The 19,032-nt window shown below is 28.7% G+C and overlaps 1 protein-coding gene and 1 non-coding gene across 2 annotated transcripts; both read left to right on the forward strand.

The window, feature by feature from the left end:
• Nucleotides 1–3,258: 3,258 nt before the first annotated feature.
• Nucleotides 3,259–8,616, forward strand: LOC101259306 (uncharacterized). The gene is made up of 16 exons (XM_004232277.5): nt 3,259–3,560; nt 3,871–3,983; nt 4,093–4,201; nt 4,296–4,360; nt 5,096–5,134; nt 5,364–5,460; nt 5,578–5,665; nt 5,831–5,894; nt 5,983–6,059; nt 6,168–6,249; nt 6,485–6,564; nt 6,759–6,843; nt 6,941–7,009; nt 7,087–7,154; nt 7,239–7,287; nt 7,799–8,616. Exons 1-16 carry the CDS (start codon nt 3,494–3,496, stop codon nt 8,189–8,191), a joined length of 1,545 nt encoding a protein of 514 aa, XP_004232325.1. The 5' UTR covers nt 3,259–3,493; the 3' UTR covers nt 8,192–8,616.
• Nucleotides 8,617–13,035: 4,419 nt separating this feature from the next.
• On the forward strand, nt 13,036–14,570 carry LOC101259013 (uncharacterized). Its single transcript, XR_003245821.2, has 2 exons — nt 13,036–13,361; nt 13,942–14,570. It is a non-coding gene; the product is annotated as an uncharacterized protein (transcript).
• Nucleotides 14,571–19,032: the final 4,462 nt, after the last annotated feature.

The raw sequence follows: 19,032 nt of genomic DNA on the forward strand, positions 1-19,032 counted from the left end.
CAGTAGTGATCAACACAAAATATATTTCATCTTTCCTTTTTTTGTGTTTGGAGGAGGCGGTACAAGTAAAGAAAGTATTTTATTGCAAATGAAGCACCAGGAAAGAAATATACATGAACATCTTTATTTTGTGTTGCAGCCATACAAATTTTCCATATTACAAGTAAAACCACAAAATAATACATAAAAGAACATCTGTTACTGATGAACACAAAAAGAGTAACAAACATAAAAAGAACAGTCCTGTGAGTAATAAATCGCATGGGAAAAACAAATTCCTGTTTTTCAGTTAAGCAGGGGAAACGAATTCTTGAATATCCTTAACATACACTGCGAGGATGACAGCATAACTTACTTTTTTTTTCAAAAGACTTCTTGAATTGAATTTGCTTGATATGCTACACAAAAATAAATTCTTGAAATTTCGATTTCTTTACCATGCATTTACGAATACCAATGCTACTTCAAAAATCCAACTAATTCTTGAACTTCTCTTTAAATTCAACATGCATTTTCGAGTTCTTAAATTCCAGCATGCAAGAATTCAACATATCGAGTTCTTGAATTCCGATTCCAGCATGCAAGAATTCAACATATCGAGTTCTTGAATTCCGACATGCAAGAATTCAACATATCGAGTTCTTGAATTCCCACATGCAAGAATTCAACTTGTTCAATTTTCCTTCTTCTTTTTAATGGATGGAAGATAATGGGAAGAGCAGTACAAAACCGAGAAAATTGATTTAGGGATTAGGGTTTTAATCGGATATCTTCCGACATCGATTACTTGTATTTTCCGTCTTCCTTTTTTTCTGAATGAATGGAAGAATACAGGCGCTCGGTGTATAATGGCGGTGGTGAGGTCTAATATGCGCAGGTGGTGAGGTCTAAAATGAGCAGGTGGTATGTGGGTGTTACTTATAGTTTTTCCACTGGTTAATTAATTAATACACGTCGGGAATGAAACCCAAAAAATAAATAACGCGCAAAAAAGAAACTGGATGATACATATACTGTTTTTAAAAAAATATATATATATATTCTATGTCTATTTTTATGTATGTTTTTAGTAATAAGAAGAGGTTTCTTTTTTAAAAAAATCATAAATTACATACATAAAAAAAAATTAAAGATTTTTATAAATAGCAAGGAATATTAAAAATAAGAAAAATATAAGACGTATTTCAGTAATTTTTTCTTTTTTCTTTTAACTCAATTGTTTTTTAATGCAAATTTTGGCATATCAAGGATAATTACAATTATATTAGAATTGATATACTCCTCAATCTTGTAATGAAGAATTGATATAACCTTCATTAAGAAATGGCTGATATATATTTATCGTTCGACTCATATAAAATATGAATGGTTTGAATTATCTCATTTTATATTGATCAGTTTTAACTCTGTTTAAATTTGACTTAGTCCTTTCATTTATCATCATTATATAGCACAAGAGACACTGAGATAATGATAACATAAAATAAGTAATTTTTTGTAAATATCACTCAATTGTTGAGAAAATTAAATTTATACGTCTCAATCTCTAACTCTCTTATTTTTTAACCATTAAGTAACTGCAGAGATACTTATGAATCAAATTATTGATGATGGAAACAATTTTAGACTAAATTATTGACTCTTAATATTTTGAACTATTTTTTATTTATATAAGAGATCTTGTACTTGAGAAAGACAAAGAAAATTCAATCCATAATGATGAAATGAGTCGTTTTAGTAGAGAAACTTTAAAATAGGGTTCTGAAATTTTTTGTTTGAAGTAAAACTCCTAGAATTTCTTCAATTTTATCCCTTTTTCTTCAAATAAGGATAGAATTGAGAGGATTCAAAATAAATCATTTATTTTTTAAAAAGAGAATTTAAAATTTTTGGTTTGAAGTTGAATGCACCTTCATTTTTTTAACCTCATTCTTTTTTTTTTTATGTCGAAGAAGATACTTAAAAAAAAAGAAAAACAATTTCACGAAGTCATGTCTAAGTAATTGAAAAAGATAGTGTTTGTGAATCCTGATGAATATGATAGTGGTGAGGGAAAAAATAAGGTGATTGCAAATAACAGAATGAGAAGGTTTGATAGTGGTGACAATAATAGCGGCTGTGGTGAAAATGGTGATGATGTTGGAAGAAGTTAACGTTAAGAAGAAAAAGACGAAATAGATTTTTGTTTTTTTTTTAAAAAGGAAAATGCTCTCGTGCGTTGAATATTTGTTTAATGCATTTTTCATGTCATGTCAGTAAAAAGTATTTAATAATTACTCATTTTGAACAATGTAATATTTAACGGTTATTTATTTTGAATAATGTAAGTGTTCAATAGATATATACTTTAATTTATATATTTACTTGAAATATGAGGATAACTTTAAGCAACTATGTATCATGCATAAAAAATTAGTCCACGAGAAATTTTATTTAAATGAGACTAAATAGTATGGTACTTCATAGTACCAAACACTCTTACGAGAACATACCATTAGCTACAAGGTTATAACAAAAGTCGACAATTCTCTACTTATCCAAGTCAAATTCCAACCACCTGCCAAAGAGGGAGAGGATTCAATGCTAGTGCAAATCCAATCACAAATGACTCGATAATGGATTCATGACTTCTCTAACAAAGATAAATTTTTCACGATGAAGGATAAAGTGTTTTGACCCTAAACAAATATATTTAGGGCACAATATACCAAAAGAGATCCTACCTAAAATTACAAATCAAAATCAAAATGGACACATGCCCAAAATTATGCGACCTGTCTTTTATAGCTCATATTTTCCTGAAATGTTAAACAAAAAAAAAACATTTCTAAAAATTTGCCGAAAAATGAGTAAGCAAAATATTTTATCCTTATTTTTTACTAGCTTGTTATATAATTTCACGCGAATATAATCTTGTATTTTTTTTTTTCAAAATTTTGAAATGTATGAATATTTAATCAATCTAATTTAATTATGTCAATTTTTATTATTTTTTCTATAGGTCAACTCCCATAATATGATTTGTTTGATCCAACTATGATCACTTTTCATCAGAGTATTAACTATTACAAAGTCTATCTCGATGAATGAAGGGACTAATCTGTCATTACTCTAATTTCAAAGGAGTAAATCGCATTATTATAAAGGTGCCAAAATGAATATTATCCATTTTACAGGGGCCATTTCATAATATATATAAAGCTATAAACCGCCAAGCGCGAAAATTTTTAAATCACTTTCCCGCCTTATGGGAAAACTAGTTCGCGCCAAAATCCAACATTAGCTTCATTAGCAAGTCTTTCTTCAACGCCACTCTCAATTCCATCTACAGCAACTCGCCGGCTGTACTCCTTCAGCCATCTTTTGTCAAACATCAGCTCTTGTTTGTACTCGGGATAAGTCGGATCTAGAATTTTAACTTATAGAGCGGATCGAGTACTGTTGTATTGTAGGGTTTCCTCGTCCATAACAGATTACGTGGATTTTTCTGTAAATGGACGCGTTCAAGCATCAGTCGTTCTTCCAAGATATCAAATCAAGGGAGGTTCATGGATACAGAGGTTTGCCCCCAAAACGCTTACTCGATTACTAGTACTTTCTTATATTACTGCTTTCTTTAATTTGGGGTAGGGGAATGAATGGGATAGGAGATTACAAGGTGGGTAATTGAACCACACCGATAAAGTGAAAGTTCAGGTAGCTAACCAATTTAGCTATTAAGTGTTTTTTTTCCTAAAAAATTGGGTAGGTGAACTTGAAATGGCGAGGTGATTTCTTAAAATCAACAAGTTGAAAACTCAGGACATTCTAGTAGATTCCCCATATTGTTCTCTCTTACGTATTTGGTTTCTGACTACAAGTTGTTTCCAGTGAAAAGACGACCTTACATTAGTCACGAATTGTCTAATTTCAATCAAATTGGAGCCGTAGCAGTTGACCACAGCGGGTTCACGCCACCTCCAATGGCCCTATCTTTCTGCAAGGTTGGGTCAGCTTTATGTCTCATTATTTCATTATGTGTGGATTGGGTAAAAAGTTGTGTTATTTCAAGTGATTTCGGTAAATTATACAATTGGGCGTTTTTTTTGGCAGACAAGTAAAAACTCACATATTGTTGCTGTCACTGACGAGGGTGGCTACCTTAGCTTGTTTAACACCCGGTTGCAATTTCCTTCTTCTTTTACTCACCTACAAAACGCAGGTAAATTATCAAGTTTATAGTTAGAGATTCTCAGTTTAGGATTTCAAGGTATCTTTTGTTGAGGGGTTCTTGATGGAAGTTTTACAATTTACAGAAAAAGCTAAGGTATCAGAATGGGTTGCTCATGATAATGCCATATTTGATGTATGTTGGATCAAGGTACGTCTCAGCTTCCTAGACTTCAGAAGCTATTTCATTAAGGTTACTTTGTGTGTATCCAATATCATGCACATATGAAATTTATGCAACTGAAAATGCAAATAGACCAAATAGATCAGGATAAAAGATGAAACTTTGAGGCATCTATTCCTAAGATGTCCACTTTAAGGGTATTTTGCATAGGAAGTATTTAATTGTTCAAACTAAGAACCTAAGCATACATGTATTTATTTTTGTGCATGAGTATTTCAGTAATTAGTCGCAAGACTGATGGATGTGTGAAGCTATTTTATGCTAAACTAGATTTGCAGAATTGCTGTCAACCTTCTTAAGTTTTTTCTAAAAGAAACAAACTGAAGATATTAATTTGATAAAAAAGTAATAATCTATTTGGAAACATAGTAAACATTGTCCCCTGTCTAATATTGTTCTAGGAGGCAAATGTTCGTAATTGGAGTTTCATTATCCATCAGTGAAGAATTTTCACAATTTGGCTCAAGAAAATAATCCAGCGACTAATATGGGCCTATTGAGTGTTGAATATTATCTTAAGTCAATAAAGTTGTTCCATTCATAACAATTTAGACTTTTACATAAGGTGGTTCACACAACTCAACATAAAGAAAGCTGTAGGACCCAATTTATGGGTAGAAATGTGCTAATTAAGTTTTTGGCATGCTTTATTTCTGTTTTCCATTTGATTTTTCTCAACTCTTTACTTGATTTTCTTTGCAGGAAGATACCAATATCTTAACAGCTTCAGGTGATCAAAGTGTGAGTTATAATTTCACCTTTTTTTCTGTAGTGTAGCTCATTGTTTTTTTTTCATTTTTCTCAAATCTGTTTTATGCACTCAAAAGGACAAATCCATATTAGCTACATGTCAAAAACCATTATATAGACATTTTTATCATTTTGAATGCTGTATTCATGTAATTGATTTCAGTTACCCAATTACTTTTTTTTTACATTATTAATAAATTTTCATGATGAACTTGAGCAGATAAAGGTATGGGATGCACAAGCAAAGCAATGTGTGAGAGTACTAGCGGGTCACACTGGGAGTGTAAAATCCATTTGTCCTCATCCTTCAAATCATGGTAGGTTTGAGGTGATCTGTTTTCTCTCTGGAGCCGTTGGTTTTCTTTATACTTTAGCAAAAGACATGATATGCCATCATTTTGATGTCTTATTAATTTCTTTTTGGTTCGATATAGATATTATTGTTTCTGGTTCAAGAGATGGGACATTTGCACTCTGGGACTTGAGGTGCTCCGACAGTAGCAGTGAAAACCTTTTCATACCGTAAGTACAGTGTTACTCCCGCATGTTACTAGAGTGATGATTCAAGATTATGCGTTACCATTGTTTTCGATAAACAGGGGCAACTATTTCAGTTTATCATTAGTAAAAAGAAAGAATAGAATTATTCATACCTGACCCTTTGAAGAACTTGTCTTCTGTATTTAGGTCAATTGCTACCGTCCATGAGGCTCACATTTCTCCCTGTCAGAGGCGGACTAGACGTGGAAAGGTTAGTTTGATAATCATCATTTGGAAACACTCATCTCTCCATATTTTCATATAACCAATTTTATCCTTTATGCGCACAACTATTTCAGGCTTCCTCTGTGAGCATTACATCTATACTTTACCTTAAAGATGAGCTTTCCATAGCTAGTGCTGGAGCAGTTGACAGGTGACTGAGAAAACTTGCCATGCTTTTCAAATTATGCATACAACTTAGGCAGGGATTTCACTGTGAGATTATGCAATACTCACTACTTTTCTCCATGATAAATTTCAGTGTCATAAAGTTCTGGGATACCAGGAATCTCAAATGTCCTGTTGTTCAGGCATGCCCTCATCCTGATGTATCAACTCAGAAGGTAATAATAGATACTCCATTTCAGATGGGTGTTTTATAGAGTATTCAATTTCTTTAGTGTCTTCACTGTCTCTCAAACGCATACAACAATGTCCAATCTTGCTTAGGCTGAAACCAGCCTGCCAGCCTGCCACCACTTGATGTTGAGTTTGGAGGCTTGGTTGGAATTCAGAGGGTCCAATTTGTTGAATATCCAGAAATCCCTGATGTGATACAATTTTATTTCTCTTGTTTAGGTACAACGATATCATGGAGTATCTAGTTTGTCTCAAGATTTAAATGGAGCATTTATTTCTGCATCATGCATGGACAGCAGGTATTCCAATTCTTTGAAGAGCTTATTTCAGTTTGTTTGTGTTTTTCTTTATCAACAATATACTCGGAATTTCTTGATTATGTTGCCCAATGCACTCTCAGGAAAAACAATATCACTATATCCACCATATACAAAAACCTATAGACACCATTCCCAATGTCTGATTTTCTCTCAATTTTTGCTGTCTCTTTCAGAATCTACCTCTACAATGTACTTCAGGCAGAAAAAGGGCCTGTTAAAACTTTCAAAGGATGCAAAATAGAATCATTTTTTGTCAAGGTGAGTGCTATTCTCAATTTTTGCTGCTTGTGATTTGGATACAATCCCTGAAAGTTGAAACTCAGTGAAAATGACCTTGATTTTGATGTAATTGCAGGCAGCAATAAGTCCTGATGCAGCTCATATTCTTAGTGGTTCCAGTGATGGAAATGGCTACTTATGGCAGGTCAGTTTTTTCAACTATAAATGCTTCTCACTAGAGTTTTCTCTATTTGGTGTTAACTTATTAGCTCAATGTATCAGGTAAACAAACCTCTTGAAGATCCAATTATGTTGAAAGGCCATGATGGAGAAGTTACAGCACTCGATTGGTAAGTTTGCTCAATGCTATAGATTCTAAAGGTGGTGTATTTATTCAATTCTAAATCTAACTTTTAAAAACTAAACTCTCTCAGGTGCACATCAGAAACAGGCAAAGTTGCTACATCATCGGATGATTTCACGGTAAGTTGTAGAGAAATATAGCATGCCTCCATGATCAAAGTGTAGCATAAATGAACTAGGTTTATCCCAAGTACATGAATTAACTTATTTCATGATGAATCATAAAATGTAGTGTATACCGTCTTATGCATGCCTTGTTTTATTCATGAAATAAAAGAGAAGTTTAGAATGAAATTAAGGTGCGTGTAATAGATCAGGAACTTGTTAGAAGAATTCCTACAAATACTTAGGTATTATATCTATTTTATTGAAGGCAATATGGAAGAAGCAAAAAAAAAAAACTTCCCAAATAGAGTGCTCAACCTTCCCTAATTTGCAAACATTTGGTATTAGTGACGAATTTCTTGAAGTACCTGTGATTGAGAATTCAGAATTCTTAGAAGGTCAAGAGATTTATAATCTAAAACACTTTTGTCTTGCAAAATTTTGTGATCTTTGTTTTCTTATTGTGTTTTGCTCTCTTTATGAAGATGTCAATAATGTGTTTTTTTATTTATCAAATCTGTGTCAGGTGCGGTTTTGGAACATCCACAACAGTTGTTACTCAAACACTCGATCTCCATCATCCATTCGAAGGAGAGTAACAGCACTTTCATGTATGCAACGCCGGAAGCTATTTTCAGATGAAAAACCAGCCAGCATCAAGAATGTCTCTGCTGTCTGTGACTCAAACTTGATATGTCATCAAGACTTGCCTGATCCTATCACAGTCCCTGAAATGAGCACTCCAATATCAAAGAAGAGAAAAACTTTACCAAGTGTTGAACCTCAAGAAAACTTTGAGAAAACCCCAGAAGCTGCAAAGAGAAGTCCTTCATCTGTTCTGAATCCCCCTTCCTCTTTGAGGAAGACAATCAGAGATTACTTTTTAGTCACCCCTCCTTCAGGCTTGCACAGTAAATGACAACCTCAATCTTGAAAAATGTAGCTTTGTTTATACACAGCAAATAGATTCAAATATACATTCCGCCAAGGATTATGTGCTAAGTAAGACTCTTTAAGTAGCTCCAAGTTTTTGATCACATACAATTTACTTCTCTAGCTATGAGCAAAACGAAATGAACAGAACCAAAAAGTCACTGTAAATAGAGTGAATTGCATTATGTATTTGATGCATTGGTCTTTTGATAACCAGTTGGATTAGTTCTCAGCCTTGGTTTGGGTTAGAGATGACAACATAAACACTTCTTTTGAGAAACATGTTTAATTTTGACTGTTATTGATCTGTTTAGATGTGACCAAACTTTGAGCGGGTCGCTAATTCATGATTTGTAACTGCTACTCTTGGTTGGTGAGATATATATACTGAATAATATTATGCTGACACAATCTTCCAGTTTCTTTTAATGATGATCGTCAAGGTAAGGACTTTGTTCACCATAACTGAATTGATTTAAACATGTAGTATCATATTAGTCTATCACGTAGATCTCTAGCAACCTAGCATTTGTCGTACATACTGATAACAAAAGAAAAAGGTCTGAACTGATCTTTAGTTATTGTGTAAAATGAGTTAAGAGTTCGAGGGTGGGACTTGGGAGTGAGGGATTTGGACTACTACTGCTACTTTAACTGAAATGGAAGAACAAAACAATAGAAACGACCAGGTGCAAAAATTGGCAAGTCTTTTCTATTAGGGAAAAAAATTTTTTTTTTTTTACTCGTGGTAAATAAAAATTAATATAAAATAACACTTATTTTAAAATAGAGGAAATATCTTTTATACAGTTAGATATGAATATTGAAAAGGACAAAATTACGCATATACCTCGAACTATAGTAAATAGGATGCAAATGTCCTCTGTCATACTTTTGAGACATTAATGTCTCTATCGTCTAAAAAATAGAGCATATACACCCTTTATACTAACGGACATACACGTGTCATAATCTTATCCATCGATCTCGACATTTATCAACGGATAATATTGCAGTACGTGTTCCTATTTAGTCTTCCGTAAGAGTAAAGGACATATATAATCTAATTTATGAACGACAGGTGCGCTAATATCCTAAAAATATAACAAAAAATATCTATCAATCATTTACAATGATTCAAAGATATATTTACCATTTTTTCATATTAAAAATATACATAACATTTAAAGTCACAACACTACGATATACCAGAATATATCCTTTTTTTCATGTGATCATATACCCAATAGAAATAAATAAATAAACGGTAGTCAGAATGCGTAAATAAAATTTAGAGAAATTAAAGAGGATAATGCACGCGCAAATTACTTCACATCATTCGCTAATTTTTCGCATAAAAGACGCAACTTTAGGAATTGGGATCCATGTTGGGGACTGCATAATTATTCTTAGCCTTGTCAAAATAATAATAAAAAAAATTACTAGTCACTTCATACTCTCTTTTCTCCTCATATTTCAATTCTAGTTGATATTTATTTTTACAATAAAATATTTATTTTATTTATTACTTTTGATATATATATTTTTTTTATCCTCAGAATTAAATATTTATTTTTCAAGATTTAATATGAAATATCTTTTAATAGGTATAGTTTAATCAAAAGCTTATATTAATAATTATGTTTTTTTAATGGATATATCAAATTAAATAGTGACACGAAAAAGTGAACGGAAGGAGTATAGAAATATTTCTTTTTCGCGTCCATTTTTATTAGGAATAGTAAAAAAAAAGTCTTTTAAACTTTTTTATGTGTAAAAAAATAAAAATTATGAGTAAAAAATTGTAAATGACTTACAAAACCAATTCTCAGTACTATCATATTCACTTCTAACAACCAATAATCTGCACCTTAATCATTAGAATCTTATCTTTATTGTGTTGCAAATATTATTCTAAGAATGGTTGAGCAGTTACGAAAAGAATCTTATGAGTTAATTATTAGTTCTATAATTTCCAAAGAGTTTGAGAATATAGCATTAATTATTTATATTAATTTATTTATGAGCTAAAGCTCTACTTACATATATAATATATGTGTAAAGAACATTAAAAAAGGAGAATTGGCCTTATAATTGAGTAACTCGGTTTTTTTTTATTTTTATTTTTAATAAAGCATGCAATACTATATTGATGGATTAAAAAATAAAGATAGATTCATGTACCTCAAAAAGAAGTCTCTTATCTAATGAAATCATGAAAAAAAAATGACGCCTGTTTTCTACATTCATTTAATTAATTAATATATACTTATTTATGTCACAAATGTGACACGTTAATGTAGTCCTTATTGCCTTATTAAATATTTAATCAATTAATCATGTCTATTTATTTATATGTTATATTTTTCTAAAACATAATAATATTCGATCATGTAAAAAGATAAGTACAAACAATAAAACTTAACGTCCAGATACTCTAATATTTACTATAATGTTTGGTGTGATTTATAATTTTTATCTTAAAAATAAATATTTAAAAAATGAAATGCTTTTTTCTATATAATAAATTATAATAATGCTTTATAGTTCTACAACACAACATTATTTACTACGTACCTAAAATTTAAAATTTCTAGCTGCATGCTGATGACATATGGAATAATTATTTGTCTAAGATTTTTTTTTCTTATTATCATTTTAAATAGTAGAGGTTGATAGTAAAATTAAAGAGCAAAAAGAATGATAAAGACATGAAATATAAGAAACAATATATATATATATATATATATATATATATATATATATATATTAAATTATCTGTCCTCTCAAGAAGATTTTATTCCAGTATTGAATTATTGTTTACAAAGATTTAGTTACTGTTTCAATAATGAGCCAAACAGTAATATTTTCTGAAATTTCAGAATATTTTCTATCCTACATTTATTTGGTAGGTGGGAGGAATTTTTTTATATGAAATTTAGACCTAAGACAATTAATATTTGCTTCTTTCACCATATATGAAATTTTATATGGTGATAATTAGCCTTTTAAATTTGAATAATTCTGAAAGAATAATATGTTTGTTTCAATTCGATACTATTGACTACATGCATGGGAACAATTTCATTATTTTTCCGTTTCAATATTTTTTTCATGGAAACTTTAAACTTGAATATATAATTTTGATATAATTCAAATAATATATCTGCATTAACAAACTTACTAAATATATAATGAAAATTAAATTATTAACAATTATTTAATTTATATATTGTTTTGTGCCTTATTGCCACTATCAATATGGCCATCGACCTTTAATAATATAAATGAAGAGATTTGGGTTAGTAGTTCTTTTATAAACTTATTTTGTTTTTTTTGTTTTTTTATTTTAATAAGAGAGATTATTTTTACATATAAACAAGTCTTAAAAAGAATATATTTTTTTTTCTTCTATTCAATTTTTTAGTCACAAGAGATGATTTCCATGTAATAAACCAGAGTAATTTTCCTAGATAGTCACCCATGTTAGAGAAATTATTTAGGAATATCACTTATTTTTATTTTAGAACAATAATATCACTCAACTTTACCTACTTTTTTAAAACTATACTTGACATAAAAAATACATTATTTCTCTCCTATTAGAATGTCATGTTACATTTTTTTATTATTAAAAAAATATGATTCAAACCTATTTAAACGTTTGGTTGCAATATATTTTTTTTTAAATACTGTTTTTTATTTATGTTTTTTGAAAATGTTTTGCTTTTTTAGATATATAAAGATAAATTTTAAATGGATGAAAAAAAAGTATCAAATTTCTACAACAAACTACTTATTGATTATTTTAACTATTTTAAAAAAATAAATTTTTAAATTTTTTAATGATAATTATTATTGTTTACTATAAGTTTTTTAATGAATTTTTAAAATAATAATTATAGTTTTTTATATGGTGCACCTTTTCTTCTGCTATTTAGATAGATATTTTTACATTTTATTTTGTTGGAGTATTCCCTAAAATAATTGAAAATGTGATAAATATAAATAGACATTACGTTTTTTTATATATAAAATAATTTAATTTTCAGTTTTCATTTTTTGACCTTAAAAATTGAAATTTGAAGCATTTAAATATCTTTCATCTTTTTTCCCGTAATAGTCATTATTGTTTTTATAAAAAAATAGTCCGATTTCATTTTTTTCCTTTATTAGAGGCATTTAAAAATCATTTATTTTTTATCGTTACAGTGTTTTTAAACAAGAAATTTTATTTTCTATTTAAAATAGTTGTATTAAAATTCTTGTTTTTTTAAATTGTATTTTTAAAATGCTTTTTGAAAAATTAAAATTAAAATATAACATGGCTTCCTAGCAGGAGAGAAATAATATATTTTTTTGTGTCAAGTATATTTTAAGAAAAATAAATAAAGTTGAGTGATGTTATAGTACTAAAATAAATATAAATGATATTTGTAGATAATTTCTCTTAACACGAGTGGCTATTTAGCGAAATTACTCAATAAACTGAAGTGGTGGGAAGTGATTATTAATTTTACCAAGCATGTACATGTCATGCCGACAGAAAATTAGCGAAGTTTTCCCCTAGAATAATTACAAAGAAATGATGACTGAACCTAAGAGTCAAAATTAAAGACAATCTATTTAAATTATTATTACACATATATAATTGATTGCATAAATATTTTTTTTCAAAGTTAATGTATATATCTATGTATAACTTAATATACTCTCAATCGCCTTTTTTATACACTAACCATTTAAAAAACTAGAATGAAACTAATATCACAAACAGTGCGTCTCTTACTATATCTACTTACAATTTTTAAAAAAATAATCATATTCATAATAAAATATTGTATAGCTACTGTAAAAATTCATTAAACATCGTACATAATTTTTTTTTTTTGTTGAAAGCAATAATAGTATGTGTCCCATAAGTTTTACTACTTGATTAGGAAATTAAAAATATTCACTTATTTAAATGTGCTTAGTCCCTTTTACTTCCCACTAGTTTTCTTCTTCATTTTTTTTCTCTCTCTCTCCAATTCTAGGGTTTCTAATTTTCTCTCTCTCTCTAAAAAAAAACTCTACTAATTGGTAGCATGCTTTAACAAGAATCAAGTAATAACATAGCTTGAAAGACTTTGCAACTACCAAAAGGAAAATTTAAGGTATCTTTTTATTATATTTTCTTCAATTTTTTTTTTTATATATATAGGGCTAAGAGACCTATAAAAATCCCTACAATCTGTTAGTAAGTTAGTTGATTTTTTTGACAATAATATGAAAATTACTGTGACTTTTTATTAGTTGATGTGAGAAAAAAATGAAAGAAAAGACATGTTTTGCGGAAGTTTGCAGGTGGAATGTCGGATATTTACTTTAAAAAGGCAGCATAGTAAGTTTACCATATGTTTTACTGTTTTGCTCCAAAATTAAATTTAAACTATATCAAATTTATATAGTGTGTGTTTTTAGTAAATTGACAAATCAACATTACTGAGCATGATATTTTTTTTAAAATGTTTCCTTTTATTATAATTTCAAAATAAGAGGCCGTTTTGATTAGACTGATATATAGTAAGTAGATTTTATGCATATCATTTGATGCTTTAGCTAATTTGATATATTTGACTTTTTTCAACATAAAATTAAGTTTCATTTTACCATATAGTTTTAAAGCTATGATCCTATGAAACCTATTTCTTCCCTCGTCCTAAATAATGATCTGATGATGTAAAAATTATGTAGAGTTATAACGAGAGAATGTCTTGTTCGAGTAGCAGCTCCTCGAATCCTCCCTGTGCAGCTTGTAAATTTTTGCGAAGAAAGTGTTTACCAGGTTGCATATTTTGTCCTTATTTTCCACCAGAAGATCCACAAAAATTTTCAAATGTACACAAAATATTTGGTGCAAGCAATGTAAGTAAACTTCTGAATGAAATTGAAGCTCATCAAAGAGAAGACGCGGTGAATTCTCTTGCTTATGAAGCTGAAGCGCGCATGAAAGATCCAGTTTATGGTTGTGTTGGAGCTATTTCTGTCCTACAAAGACAAGTTATACGGCTTCAGAAAGAACTGGATGCTACCAATGCTGATTTGATGAGATATGCTAATGCTAATTATGGGACAAATAATTATGGACTTTATAATAATAATAATAATACTACATGGAACAATAACCCTAACCCTCAGCCTGATGATGATATACACTAGCATCTCCCAATTATCATATCTATGAATTGTGTAATCCTACCTATATATATACTTACTTACTTACTTGTTCATCATTTATATTAATTAATAATAATTACTCCGTCTGTATTGTGTACAAAAACTCAATAATTATATGTGATTTGGGTATTGTTAATTCTGTATAAGCTTATATGTGCCAATCAATTTTTTCAAATAAATATTTCATATATCATTAGGTTAGTTTTCGTTAGGACCGAAAAATAAGTAGGTGTAAATGCGGAAGCTAGCAAAGCAAACCTCGTAAGAAGACAATGAGAAATATACCAAAAGACACAAAGATTTAATGTGGTTCGGTCAATCGACCTACGTCCACAAAGGAGATGAGCAGTCTACTATGAATATGAGAGTACAAAATACAGAGAGAAACAACCACAACCAATTCACTAGGAACACATGGGAGGTTCACACAAGTGATAATGCTGATTAAGTTAGAAGAAACATATCTCTATTTATAGAACCCTAAATCTTTTCCTGCTAGAAAAAAGATTAGTCAATCCAAAATCTTTTACTAAAATGTAAACCTATTTATGATAAGAAATTATGGCAAATAAAATCCAACAGTTTTGACATACCGTAACACGCCTAAGGTATCAAGATAAGTTTAAATAAGATGTTTTCGAAGGGAAAAAAAAGAAAGTTATAACTTGTTATAATTGGTTAAATATAATAATAGTGTAAAACGTAATAGTATATAAGGTCACATATTTAATATTTTTTCACTTGTCCTAATATTAAACTACTAGATAACAAAGATAGAGATGGACATTAGAATTATCAATAAGGTTTGAAGTGAAACACTCAAATTTAATCATTATTCGTTAGAATTTCATATTTTTATTTGAATGTTTCGTCATAAATTCAAATTTAATTAAATTTTAACGTAGTTATCATATATAAAAATATAAAAACACAAAAAGATAATTAATTTATGATTGAGTTAGCTTTAATTTAATAAGTATAGAGAAGAGTGAGGACGTCCTAGTTATGTTCCACATAGAAGTGCAGTAGTGGCCCATTGTTAGTAAAGTTGAAGACTAGCCGTCAGAATCTTGTACACTAGTAATAAATAAATCATCAAAAAAGCAAATTTGTTTCTTCTTTTATGTCCTCCTCTTCTTCTTTTTTATTTTCTTCCTTTTTTATATTTTTATTATTTTATTACTTATGACTTAAAATTAAATAATCAACCCTCTTCTAGCAATAGTTTTTGGATGTGTTTGGTACGAAGGAAAGAAAACAAAGTGAAATTTTTACTTTATTTTGAAGTATTCGATAGGTAATAAAAAAAAATTTATGACTAAATGGTAGCTACTTCGATAAGAGTAATTTATTTTTATTTCTATCGATAGCATTATGTCATTTAATGGTATATATTAAAATTCGTAGTATGATGGAGATGTTTTATGATAGGTTAAATATATAAATAGATTCTTAAATTTGTCGGGTTTTTTTCTTTAGACATTTTAACTATGCTATTTTTCTATTGAACCATTTATAATTTATTCGTTTTAAACATTGTTGGTTGATGTGGAACCAGATTTTGTGAGGATATTAATAGAGAAGGATATATATGTTGTTCGAGAACACATTAGTTCAATTAATAATGAAAGGAAGGATATATATGTTGTTCCTATACACATTAGTTCAATTGATAATGAAAATGTTCGACAATCATTGTGTTTTTTTACCTCAAGTCATTTGAACACATTAGAAAACAAATAAGACTAACACACAGTTTGTCTTCGTTCCTTCAATCACAATTATTACAATACGAACATAATCGAAGACATTTACAATAGAAAAGTCGATCAAAATCAGTCAATAGTGTTTTAAAAGGAACAAATTATAGATGATTCAATAGAAAAATAATGTAGTTAAGATATCTAAAAAAAATTCAACAAGTTTAGAGATATGTTTATAAGTTCGGACTAATCGGCGGATGGTAACATTTTTGGCTTGTTGAATTAAATAGTACAAATATGGCACTATCCTGGTCTAATTATAACATACAGTTGCCTACATTCATAGGGTCCGGAAAAATATTGTTGTTCCATGTGAGATGAACCCATCTATTTATAGCACCTTGCGACGATTCTAATTCTTGTCCCCCCTTCATTTTTCTTTCCTTTTCAATTTATCTTTTTAAAATTCTATGGATTTTTTTTTTACGTCTTTTAAAATAATGATGTATATGAAATTTTATTTTATCATAATATAAACCAGTTCTTTTAATAAGTATGTGTATGTATATAAATATATGTGTCTGTCAACACTTAATTTTACTCATACACAATTCAATTAATGCAACTTGAAGGAAACTTAGGTGCTTTATATCATTGCCGCTAAATATGTATTTTAGTGACAATTATTATTCTTTGTATATGTCTTTAAAGCTTTTAGCAACATTGGTTCTAATAACAATTAACTAATGTCGAAAAAGACTTTAACACTTTTTATTAGTGTCAATATTTAATGTCGTTAAAAGTTGATTTTGTCGTAGAGCTGGTGGACAAATGACAACTTCTTGGCCAACTGTCTACACTTTTTCTTTTTTTAATTATTTTTGTCTTTTTAGTTGTCTCTAATTATTTATTCATTTTGACAAACAAAAAAAAGGACAAATTATTTTAACATATTATACCCTTAATTAATTACTATGAAAAAGTAGAATTTCTTGAAAATTTTAAAATTTTACTTTCTCATAGCACTTATATTGGTATGTTATAGCTATAATTTTTATAATTGCGCTATATAATTTTGTGTTTGATATGAACATTTTGATTTGTATAATTCGCTAAATACATCCAATTACTATACAAATGGTTCAATTTGTATAAATTCATTTATACAATTGGATAATTTGTACTTAAAACATTTCAGTTTTTTCTGGATAGAAAAAATCTGTATTTATATAATTATAAGTGTATAGAACGTAAATATGTGTTTGTATTTGTATATATATTTTTCTCTCACTTTATACAAACATAAACGGATTTTATACATTCGTATATCGAATGAGTAATTTTATATCGAAAATGACTAATTGTATATCAAGCCAGATGGCAAAAAAAGGGATGTTTATTGTGAATTAGAAATAAAATAAATCATGACAACATTTAATTTGAATTAATAGTTTGCTATTTTATATAATTTTCTTATTTTTAATTTACCTTTTCATAATTAATAGAGATAAAATAAATAACTAATACGAAATAGAAAGAATAAAATTGATGAGCAAAGTATTCTGTGGTTGAGTACTGTGTCTACTACACTACAAATTACAAAGTACGTACTTCCTCAAGTGTCTAGACAATATGAGCAACAACTCAAAATGCCACAAACTTCTTTTTTTGACTCAACATTAATATTCCATTCTTATTTGAAATTAAATATCCTCCAAAATATAACTCTTGCAAAAATAACCTTTCAAACAACGTTAAATCATCTAATATAATATGGTGTTCATCCATTAAAAAAAAGATACTAAACTAACATCTAATAGAATACTAGGAGTACAATTTTTTAAAAACATGATCTAATATTTTCTGAAAAAGGGAATAAGTGTCGAAAATTTCAAATCAAAATCGAACTTAAAATAATAATAATTAAAAAAAAAAGTGGATGATATATGACATGTCTATAGGGGAAAATATCGCGAAAGAGCTACTGATATAGAAATAATTTGAGGGATATTTATTATTATTATTATTATCCTCTTTCAATTTTGTTTTAAAAATTAAAGTTTTCCTTGACTAATTCATCGAAATATGGGAGGTGTCATGCAAAAGGGAAATTCAGGAGCATGCGCACGTAATATAAAAACTAGTAAAATGTTAAAGTTAGGGCCCTTCCCTGTATATTATTTCCTTTCTCCCTATTTATTTTTTTTATATTTATTTCTATTTACTTGTTCATTTTTACGATTAAGAAAGAATAATAATTTTTTTTTAAGATGCTTTTATTTAATTATAAAATATTTCTAGTACTACTAAATTGTGATGCATATTTTTTGAAATAAGAAAATATATTTATTGTACTAGGATAGTTATATAATTTTTTAAGTTAAAATAAAATTATAATTTATTTATAATAATAATTAATGTATTAATATATGTTTCACTTCTAACGTGAACAACTAAATTAATACAGAGAAGCAGTAAGTGTATATATATATATAAATAAAGGTGAAGACTAAAGAGAAAGTATAATTACCACAAAAAGAAATGAAAGACTTTCAAAATCCATCACATCCTTCGTTCGATTCCTACTGTTTTATATGGGCCCCTACTAACCGTCCAAAGATCCCTTCTCCATTTCAGGTGACCTTTTTTTACCTTGTAGGTCCTACTGCTGTTTTTTTCTTTAAGTAAAAAAGATAAATATATTACGATCATCGTAAATAGTATGTAAATATTATTCGTCGTACTTTGATCTTTTGGATTTGGTGCCCTTGCCATAAAAATATTAGAGCATCTTATTCGTCAATTTAATATTTAATAATATAATAATACTTCCATTTTTTTGATAACTTTTGGTATCTGATTGGTAGAATATTTTGCTTAATTTCATGAGTATTTGCTAATAAAT

Source organism: Solanum lycopersicum, chromosome 2 (genome assembly GCF_036512215.1).
Source record: "Solanum lycopersicum chromosome 2, SLM_r2.1".
In the NCBI taxonomy this organism is placed as follows: Eukaryota; Viridiplantae; Streptophyta; class Magnoliopsida; order Solanales; family Solanaceae; genus Solanum; species Solanum lycopersicum.